General features: G+C 30.9%; 3 protein-coding genes and 1 long non-coding RNA gene across 8 annotated transcripts in view; 1 reads left to right on the top strand and 3 right to left on the bottom strand.

Annotated features, from left to right (window-relative positions):
- LOC116765803 (protocadherin-like wing polarity protein stan) overlaps nucleotides 1-346 on the bottom strand; it is a 93,872-nt gene extending 93,526 nt beyond the window's left edge. For all 3 annotated transcript variants that reach the window (XR_009752733.1, XM_061521952.1, XM_061521953.1), the window contains exon 1: nucleotides 43-346. The gene's annotated coding sequence lies outside the window, so the exon portion shown is untranslated. The remainder of the gene's footprint in view (nucleotides 1-42) is intronic.
- LOC116765574 (calcyphosin-like protein) overlaps nucleotides 1-11,199 on the top strand; it is a 38,137-nt gene that overhangs the window by 24,490 nt on the left and 2,448 nt on the right. Inside the window, exons 1-3 of one of the 3 annotated variants that reach the window (XM_032655088.2) lie at nucleotides 1,787-1,823; nucleotides 5,137-5,214; nucleotides 10,636-10,789. In XM_032655088.2, coding sequence (XP_032510979.2) covers nucleotides 1,802-1,823; nucleotides 5,137-5,214; nucleotides 10,636-10,789 — 254 coding nt within the window. In that variant the 5' untranslated portion in view covers nucleotides 1,787-1,801. Of the gene's footprint in view, nucleotides 1-1,786; nucleotides 1,824-5,136; nucleotides 5,215-9,069; nucleotides 9,222-10,635; nucleotides 10,790-11,199 lie in introns of those variants that run through there. The other 2 variants (XM_032655087.2, XM_032655089.2) reach the window with 2 other exon arrangements.
- LOC116765575 (18S rRNA aminocarboxypropyltransferase) lies at nucleotides 529-1,454 on the bottom strand. The gene has a single exon (XM_032655091.2). It carries the CDS (start codon nucleotides 1,326-1,328, stop codon nucleotides 579-581), a length of 750 nt encoding a protein of 249 aa, XP_032510982.2. The 5' UTR covers nucleotides 1,329-1,454; the 3' UTR covers nucleotides 529-578.
- Nucleotides 3,987-7,337, bottom strand: LOC133319041 (uncharacterized). The gene is made up of 3 exons (XR_009752734.1): nucleotides 7,209-7,337; nucleotides 6,718-6,919; nucleotides 3,987-4,096 (listed from the first exon to the last, which is right to left on the bottom strand). It is a non-coding gene; the product is annotated as an uncharacterized LOC133319041 (long non-coding RNA).

Genomic DNA, 11,199 nt, shown 5'->3' with positions numbered 1-11,199 from the left:
TGCGTGACAGGTTGTATAAAAGTTAGCCTCCAACTAACTTACCGTGAAGTTTCAAAGTCACTCCCATGCAAAAAAACTTTTTACACATACATACACTGATAACACACTCACTGTAAGTATCACTCAACGTTCACTCAGAATTAAGTTATTAAAGTTTTTTCGTGAGTTATCGACAAGATCCCGCACGACAAAACACAACTTCCACCCTCCAATAGCTGCAGGAAACTAAACTAACGGACAAACGGGAAACAGCAAGCACGTTGCATGGCTGTTAAAAACAATTCCTTAACTCATTTCCACAACAACGCCATCTGTAATCAATCACGATCAACTAGTATGTAACAACTGAATAGTGTATATGGTGTATAATGCAGTACTAGTCCTACTGTTCACTACAAGAGGGCGCTTTAAACAAAATGATATGACTATTTAAATAGTGAATATTATGAACATAACTATTTCTTTTATTATATAGGAGTATTTGTAAAAAAAAGTTTGACCTATAATGATAAAAATAAATACAAAACGCTTAAATTAAAATTTATTACATATTTTAACATTAGTAACCACTATAAATATTATGATTTTTCTTGATTTTCAACTTCTTCAGAATCAGTTTCTGAATCACTGCTAGACGGCCACATAGATCTTGTATCTTTTTCAGACTGTACAGATTGTAAAAATTTATTCTGTGCTTCAACCACACTCTTGCTGTCAGAACAACTCGAATAAATATCTAACACTTCAGAGTTCAGTTCTAAGAATGAATGGCCCCATGAAAACTTAGATAAGTAAAATGAGGCCTCCTTTCGGTGTCCTGTTATAAACATAGCTGCGGCCAATGCCTCAACGCAACTTAACTGATATGGTTTTCCGTAATTGATAGGATTAGCGGCAACCAAAAAAGGCAACAGTCTAGGATGTGCTGATTTCATTCTGCCAAATGGAGTCTCATCAATCTTCGCCCATGAACAATCTATTACAGCTAAACCAAATTTTTCAATAATTTCTTTGTCATTAGGACTTACACACTGTGTTCCGACTGGAGATAAAACGAGTCCTGGGAATCTCTGGCCCAGTTTGAGATTTTTTATAAGGTTATGTCGTGAGAGTTTTCTTCCAGAGCACTTTTTGGGGTCGCAGTGATTTAAATCCCACATACTAATGGCAAATGAAGGCGGAACAGCTTCATCGTCGGAGTTTTCTGTGCTTTCCTCGCTTTCCTCGGACGACTGTATACTCAGATCGTGTAGCCTCTCGGCATAATTACGTTCCACATGTTGATTTGATCGTTTTCCTCGTACGGCACCTTTTTTACCTGGGGCCATTTTATATTTCTTCTATCCCTTTAAAATATAATTCAGGTGAGTTTATTTGCCTCTGTATTAATTCTCATATTTGTTGTTAAGCGGTATGTTACAGCTGTCACTGTCCGACTGAAATTGACAGTCCTCTTGAGTCAGATACTTTGAACGTACTTTTTGTATATTGTCATTGATTACCTGGTAGGTACTATATTACTTGTTTGGGTTGTAAAACGTTTACAGTTTTTCAAATTATAAGACGTTTTGTAATTTTTGTATAATTTTAAAATATTGTTTTTAGTATAATTTGTTTATGTAGTTTAAATACGCATAAACATATATACTTCTTATTGCATTTCGTATAAAACATTAAATTAAAAATAATTAATTGACATAACTCACATTTATCGGCATCAAATTTTGAATAAGAAATTGGAGCTGTGTTTTTATTTTAACGGAATAGAAATAAATTCAAGATTGATTTTACACGTGGCAGGATGAGCAGCGCCTCAATGGCGGGTAAGTTTAAAAATTTTATTACGCATTTATAAATCTTACAGCACAGATTCCATAAATTAACGATAATAAGGCATTATTGTGGAAATTTCAAGAAATTAATGAAAACGGAGAAATATACTAGATGTAGTTTTATTTACTTTAAATATAAAGCCCTCTTAATTTGTATTTAATATGTGACACACTTATTCCTCTACTTGCATTGAAGTTTGATCCCAGGCCTTTTTATTATATTTTAAATGAGAAAGGTGTTCTAAATTTCTTCCTTAACGAGACAATAGTTTTATAAAAAGTGTGCATTATATCTTAAACTTATACTTATTGTAAGTTCAAGTATCTAGAAATTTAATATTTACAAAAAAGGAATGAAAAATAGAATTGTCAAATTCTTTAAATTTTATTTCTGTATAACTCATATCTGGATCTGTAGTGAGTTCGTAATTGTTATTTTTTTGACTCCGCTGATTTTGCCAATAATTATTATATTGTTTATTGAAAACTAATTCACTGGAAAAAAAACAAGTAATATATAAAAAACCGTAAACAAAACTCGGTTTTATAATTTTTTTTATTAATGTCAGACATTTATGTCGTAATCTAAATTTAACATAAAGACAAAAACACTTACTTACAATCACTAACGTTTTTCAAAGAAAAGTATTAATGACATAACATTTTTTGATTTAATTTTAAATGTGTTGAGTTAAAGTTCTCGAAGCAAAATAAGGAGCAAGGTTAAACAATTTCCCTGACAGTCATAATGTGAGTCACGCCTGCAGTCTTACTCAAACAAGTCATAGATAGGTAAACTTTGATAATAATTTAAAGAAAATTTCCAAATACCACACCATACATCAAGTGATTTTATCAAAATTATTTCTGTGATTCAAACACTATAGCCACAAGTAGGTACCTAATGTAAAATTTCCATTATTTATTTATACATTTTTATTGTACGGTTAATAAAGATCTGATAGAGATATGAGGTAATTTGCTTGACAGCAATCAGCAATGTTTGTAAATGTTTTATATGTATCGATCATTCTTGATTCCACAAAGTGACATTTTTATTCAGCCACTAACTCTCGCCGCGGATCGACTAGTCTACCCTTAGCACGGTTAGTTTTATGAACTAAATATTCTGTTACTATAAATAGTAACTTATTTATAGTGACAGATGTAATAACCAATAATTTGTTTGCCATTAATAATAATTCCTCTGAAGAGGATGAGTAGATATGCTTTACATTATTTATTTGTAACGAAATTGAAAAAAACGTACTTGCAAACTGTGTATTATGTTCTTGAGTTTTAAAGATAAAATTCTTACTTGTTTCGGTGATTATATTCAAATATCTATTGTTAATTCATCGACGAATGTAATTTGGCAAAGATTTTCTTAAATCGTAGTATTCGAAAAATAATAGGTAGGTACTTGTTGCGTAAAGAGAAGTTTTTTAACCATTTTATTTTGAATTAACTCGTAATGTATGATTTCGATCACTCCACCAATACCAGCCGTCTTTTATATTAGATAGTGAGTACTCGAGCATGTTACTTGTATTATAAAGATGGGTAATTTACATATGAACGGAGATTATGAACCAAGTATTATATGTATAGTCTATAGTCTATACGATATATGTTAGCACAGATTAGAAAATATATAGTTGGAAGACTTCCTCAATCAACAAGATCATATACAGGATTTAATGGCGTGGGTTGGGTTGAATCATTGTGATGTGCTCATTGGAGCCTAACTAAACCTCATAGCGAGGACCACACTTGGTCTTCGATACTTGTTTTGGATTTAAAATGTTACTAGCATCTCTTGATTTATTTTATAATTATTTTTTACTTAAAAGTTTTTTTATTCATTCGTTTTAATTCTCTTAAATTCACTACAGAGTGGCAATCGTGTAAAAATAACAGGGTTGAATAGTATTTCGGCGACTTAAATCCTTGAGCAATATTTTTTCTGACTTAGTCGGTGTGAAACGACAAATACATTTAGGTAAAATATATTGTATTTAATTCTACTACATAAGTTCTAGTTTCAATCTGTATAGACACAGCTATAACGATATGTATTTCATATATACACTAGCTGTTACCCGCGCCTCCGTTTGCGTAAAAAGAGAACAAAAACAATAAAAAAAAAAATTTCGCCGCATGCCTCCCGTCTCCCACTCGAGCGTGATAACGCTTAACTTCGGGATCGGGATACGAGATGGAGATAAAAAGGAGCCTAAGTTACTCCTTTTTATATCAGATACCTGCCAACAGAAAAGCCGTAAAAATCGGCCCAACATTTTAGAGATTAGTCGGAACAAACAGACAGACAAAAATTGAAAATACTAATATTTTGATGTATGTACCATATGCATTTACATACGAATGTAGTATAAAACGGTTCTTTAAATATTACGGAAAGACACTTAATTTTTTTTTTTATATGTAGATATTTATATTTACAGAGGTTTTTGAGGTACCGTGGAATTACTAGACAGCAACAATATTTTCCTTGACTATTTCTGAATAACATTAAAATGTAATTTTCCTGACGTATTTCATTTTACTGCAAACTTTTGAAAAAAATATTTTCTGCATTATCTAGTAAAATCAAGTCTAGTAAAATCTAGTAAAATCAACTGTCATGGTAATCTAGTACTAAATTAATTGAAGGCCAACTAAATTACTTTGAAATAACATTGAAAAGTCTAACAAGCGATGTACGGTATCGATTTTGTAATTATGAAATAGACAATGATAGCCAGACAATTGTTTGAATACTATATGATACATATTTATTATTCAGGCAAAGCTTTCTGTCTGTCTGCCTATGATTATTATCATCAAGTTGTAGTAAAATTTGTAACTGATGATAGATTTTATATATTTAAATTGTTAACGGATTTTTATTGGTAGAGCATTGAAATGGAAAATCTTAAAGATATTTTAACGATGTTCGTTTGCAGTTATTAAAAAGATTATATGTATTTTCAATATTAAAAAAAGATCCAATTATTAAGGTAATTTCTCTCTCATAATAAACCTGCCTGTAAATGAGGTGGAGTAATGCTATTAAATGAACTGTTAAAAAAAATAACAAACCATGCAAGACGTGTTCTGGGAAAAAATATTACTCAGTTCCCTAAGGAGTACAAATTATAGGTGTGACAAAATTAGCGTCAGTTCATAAGCATTAGTTTTTTTTTAACGAAATATAACAAGGTATAGAACTCTGAGGCGGTTCAAATAATACAGTTTTATTGTGTTTTTTTTTTATAAAATTATAATTAGATTTTCTTTTCAGCCTGCTTCAACTACGACAGCCCTCAGAAGTCCAAGGGTGACACTAAAAAGGAAACCACGCTGAATATGGACGCCGGACGTGAGTATTTAATTGTTTTATTTAACAAATATATATTAACTGTTTTATATCATTTTATTCGTTATACCTACTTATTTATCAATCGATTATTTTTATAAACTTTAGTTTAATTACGTTTATGATAAATTGTATTGAGTAGGTAGGTACATGATGCAATTAGGTTTCCTCTTTATGTAAACTTATAAAAAATATAACAATTGTTTTGTGAACTGTCAATTAGATTCTTTTTTTTAACCTTTCGTGAGTCACAGTTGTCACAAATATAGGGTGAGGTACATAAATTAAATGTGCCGTTTTATATTAATATTATCTGACTACATGAAACATACGGGCGTGTCGATTTTAAATATGTGAAACAGGCGATGGTATAGCGTTTTCAGAATATACACCTGTATGGATAACTTTCAATATTCGACATGTTTCTTTGTGAACCACAGATAATTTACGGAAGAGCTAGCGAACAGATTGTGACCTACACGAGTAAGGAGGTTTATTCAATTGTATATTCTCTTTACACTGATCAGGCCATGAGCTATAAATTTTAATAAAAAATTTGCAGACTAAACTACGATGAAACATTTTTACTGCCGTATTTATAGAGCAATGAATAGAAAAAAATTAATACTTTTTTCCGTTGCTATCCTCGTTGCTATGAAATTCATAAAATAAAATTAATGTATGTTTGTGAAATTAATATAGTGCAATGTGTAATTTTCTCTTTTCCTAAAGGGTAGAACAAAATTGCTTTTCGGTCGATAGTTTTGAATTCGATAGTCACGCTTAAGGGAGGGCTTAAAATTATTTGAAAAACTTTGGTAGATTTTATTATAAATACCGTATAAATTGTTATTCTTTGCAGAAAAAAATTTTAACTATGCTAAAAACAAACGTTTGAGTAAAATACACTTATACTAGATATTAAATGTTTCCTATGTATGTTTTATTTTCTAAGGTAGTTCTTAACTGTATCCATTGTCAAAAATATGGCTATGATTGTATTTACATTCGCAGCTACCTATATAGAATAGACGTCTTATTATGTAATGCATTTAGATAGGACAATATAATGTGCGTATTATCACATTCGTTCTTACTATTATCATAAAATAGACATTTAACGCTTTCAGCACTCACGGCACAGATGATACTAAAAATTCTGTGCTTCGTTAAAATGAAATCATTTTCAAGGAAACGATGTGTCTGGTCTTAAAACGTGTTTGTATGTACACGTACAAACTGATCGTATTTACATTTTCATACATATATTTCTGTCGAGACAATTATCTACAGACCTATAAAATGAAATATTCTATAGCGTATTTTAAAATGAAATCAAATTATTCACTTTATAAGGTACCTTAATATATTTATAATAATAAGTTTTTCAAAGTGATAATGCACTAATATGTGGCCTTAAAATAGTTAAATTAGACATATGGAAAGAATTACTTATTTAATTCGCAAACTGGCCGGTATGAGACAGACACGTACAAACCAACCAACCTGTCAGCCAGTATGAGGGCTGTTTGCCTCCGCCCCAATAAATCTTCTTTGATGGTCATTAAAATCCGTACTGCGTGTGGAGTAGCTCAAGTCCTCATGCTCATTATGACCAGCCAGTACAGATTTTTAAGTATCGAGCTCACTATGCACAGTTCCAATTTCAAAATGTCCTTACATTAGAAGTGTAGCCAGGCACAGTCACCTGAAATTGTTATCATTGTGGTGACTTGGCTAAAAGACTCTTCGTTTCAAATCAGATCGTACCGTAGCCCTCTATAAGCTGATGTCAATCGCCGCTATAGAGCTTTCACAACCAGGTGTAAAGTAATTTTAATTAATAATTATTCATTATACTTTAATTTAGTTGCCAGACTAGAAAAAATGCGTATTGGATTATTACTTCGATATAAATTTAGCAACACAACCTAATTGTACAATAAGATATGAAACTAAATACATTTTTTCTTAAACGATTATATATAACTACTTACCTATTTTTATAATGGAATAGTGTGGATGGCCATAGTATAAGTTAGATTATATGAATGTATGATGTATGAACGGAAATGAATAATGGATGAATGGACGTGTGCTTGAGCCGTTGGATGGAATTTTCTTACTCTTTCGCACACTTGCTATTGAATAGATTTTCCTCAGAGTTCACAATAACAAGACTTTTATATTAAATCATACATGGGATGAATGTATACGATTTAATTTACCCCGAAATGGCGTATGATCTAAGCAAACATATGTTTGTTACTGAAATCAATTCCAAAATCGGGAATTAATACGGAAATCGCAGGCATAAGCTAGTAAGTTTAAATTTATAACTCAGACTGCCAAAAACTTATACGTTTTTGATTCCCAGTCGATCAATGCTGGATTAATCTAAAGAGTATTATTTTGTGACAAGGTCCGCACAAAAATGAACTCCGTATTCTTAAATCCGCTTATCTTTACCGAGTTTATTCCACTATTTAAATGTGTAAAATCATTTGAGCATCCCATATAGAATAAAGTTGATAACTGAAATTCGTGAAATTATTGTCGTAGCTTTCTTTTTAAAGTAGGTCGTATAAATATAGTCACGTACGTATAGTAAGTCAGAAGGCATTACAATAGAATTGGCTACTGGCCCTGCGATGCTTAAGTCTGCACTGCAGTAGACATCCGTTCGATGGTTTTGTTTTGTTCAACCTTGTAACCTGAACTGAAGGAGCGAAGAAAAGTTAAATATAAAGGTATTAAAATACTGCTATTAATTTTCTTTGTAATCGGAATACACGCCACAGCTGAGCTACTTGACCTGATTTTGCTTAATTAAAAAGTAATAGTAAAAGAATAGTTTTGGTATGGTAAAAGTTGCGTGTCACATTATTTTGTTAAATGTAAATGGGAAAGTTTGTACTCAATTACTAACATTTTATAATGAAGGAAAATTTATTAGTTTGCATTAAGAGGACTTTTGCTTGCCACTTTTATTGCGTACAAATTGAATTTATGTGCAAAGTTTAAGTTACATTAAGAAGATATTTCAGATATAAGACGCTTTAAGTAAAACTGCCAGGTCATATAATCTTATATTGTAGGTAACTATAATTTAATGCCCTCAGACATGATTTTTTTGTCTGTTTGAATACTTAAGAAAAGATCAGAAGGAGAGCTCTTAAAAATAGTATTTTCCCCTCGTAGCTTTATCAGGTATATAGGCTATATCATATAAAAAAATGTTTCATATCGCACCAATAGTTTTTGAGATAAGCGATTTCATCCAATAAACCAAATTTACAACACTATATCTACACGTGTTTGTGAGTTTTAAAAGTCACACAACATGTTTACTTCAAGACGAATGTATATTTAAATTGAAAAAAATCCTTAATACCTATTACCTATCGCGTCATTAATTTTATTGTACTAAATAATCAGAACTAGGCTAACGACATAGTAATTAGTTATAGAAATTGGATATTATATATGAGTAGATATAGTTAATTAGTAATTTTAGTGGAGCGTTCCAAGATGGGTTTAAATGACACGGTTAGTTAACGCTGATATGCCTTGACACTTTCCACAGATTGCTTATATGAACAAAGATGTTGGCGAGATCACTAACTGAAACGGTCAAAACATGCTAAACAGCTAAAGGAAGAAATAACTATGCATTTTTCAAAACATAAATATGAAAATTTAATTACACGCATATGAAGTTCGACTTGTATGCATGGAAAGTTTTGCTTTTAAAAACCGCGTCATCTGTCTTTTGGCTAAGAGATACTGCCAGTTTAGAAGTTTGTAGTTTCTACCGTGAGGCGACACTGAGTTTAGTAATCAGTTCGACATCAAACGTCAAATACTTTAGACGTTACCGGTTACTACCCGGCTTCTCTGAAACGAAGCTGCGAAGACTAATACAATATAGTATTGTTAATGTCATGTTTTTAAGGAATTTGTTTGTGCGAAACTTGTAAAAATGCATCGAAAAACTACAACATCTAACAGTAAGTAGCTCAAAACAAGATTGTAGTACGGTTGTCGGTCTTGTTATATATATAGTTAAGAATAAGTTACGTCCATTAAACAAAACTTCATTATTTCTATTTATTCGCATAAAGAAGAGAAAGCAACATGGTTAATGAATATTTTATGAAATGGCGCGAGTATCGATTCTTTAACAGACAATATGTTCTGTTAACTTTAATTGTATCATCATCTGTTTTCATACCCCAACCCCGTGTGTTCTAGAACATAACTACGGTCTTAAAGTATTCATTTTCTAAGCTATATTGTATAAAATGGTTGTTTTTATTGAAATTATCATTTTAATTAATCTACTAATTGTAAATTTTTAATTGCATTAACTAGGGATCATAGTACCGTTTTATTTATAAATACATATCTGTTTTTTTTATTGTATTATAATCAAGTCGCAAGCCAGTATAGGTTTGTTTTTGTAAGCTAAATGCAGATACAGCAATTTGGATGAAAACTCACAATGCGTTACTTTTATATAATTCATTGATCTCGTTGCAGGTTTTGGCAAGTCAAAGATAGTAACGACTGTGCTTATGTTAGTTCAGTTCATCATATAAATGATATTTTTTATTATCAAAAATTGTTTTATTTAGTTAATTATTAGCAATAATATTTCATAATAATATTTTTATTTTGAAGCTGTCTTTATGTCCTGCATAACTTTCTGTCACTATATTTATGTGGCCTTTTGTAAGACCCCCCGCGTGGTTATATTTTTTTTTCATAACCATTTTTAAAAATACTTAAATAAATAGATTTGAATAATATTGTAAGGTGGTTAGTTTTTTAATGTTCTTTGTGAATACCTTACGTTCAAGAATTTAAATTTACATACAGATATATAAATTATCACAGAAACATCTTTTTAATCTATCTGTTTATTCTTTCGATAAACTTAAATATTTAGATAATACATTTTCATGCTGTCCCTAATACTTATTACATTTTAGCAAAAACTATAAAATCCTACACTTTAACGTTGAAATAAATTTCAGATTTCACTTGAACTATATGTAATTTTTTTAAATTCAATATTATTTTTTTGATACTATTTTATTCAATTTCGATGCCGATTAACTTAAAATATATCTCCGATTATTGTTCCTTATTACGACATAGTTAAAAAAAAAATGTCTTTACAAATCGTTGTTTTCAAATCGAAAGACTTAAATTTAACTACATATTTATATTTTTATTCTTCATGTTTGCTATCCACTGGCAATGCAGGGGGCATTGTCATTAGAGCAATATATGATAGGCATTAAATGGACCTGGTAAATTATTCATACCACGCATTCGGTTGAAAATACGCGAATAACACCGACCATCTTCACTTAATTAACAGTTGCTAACCTTTACAATAATATTATTTTGTTACAGTTGCATTACACCGTCCTCAATCAGCGACCTCCCGTCAAGAGGAGGAGCTGATACAGAAGAGTGTTCGGGCTCTGAACTCCACCACCGATCCATTGGAGAGACTTAGGCTCCTGTGTCTCTCGAGAGGCGCTTCAGGAATTCTGGGCCTCGGAAGGTAAGACGTCATGAACTCAACATATTTTCGTAATAATAAAGAAATTTGAACGCCGTAGATTCGAATCCTGCTCGTGTAAATGTATTTTTCATTCTATTTCCAACATTTTCATTCGCGTTAGTGATTTATTTAGGATTTTATATATTTAATTTCATTAGAATGTGATTTATGTCACAAATAAATGTGTAAGTTTAAAGATTATTATAACATATTTGTTTTTAATGTTCTTAGAAATTATTTATTTCTTTGATAAAATGTGAAAATTATGACAATATGTGATCATATGCTACACTACATGTTACATAATCACCTTGTCTACATATACATTTGAATATATGTATGCTATGTATACTTTTGGTGGCCGCACTTGTACAGTTCGGGCACATTAAAATCAGTTATAAGCTAAGCTT

Source organism: Danaus plexippus, chromosome 11, assembly GCF_018135715.1.
Source record: "Danaus plexippus chromosome 11, MEX_DaPlex, whole genome shotgun sequence".
Lineage (NCBI taxonomy): Eukaryota > Metazoa > Arthropoda > Insecta > Lepidoptera > Nymphalidae > Danaus > Danaus plexippus.
This window is presented reverse-complemented; position numbering and strand designations above follow the sequence as displayed.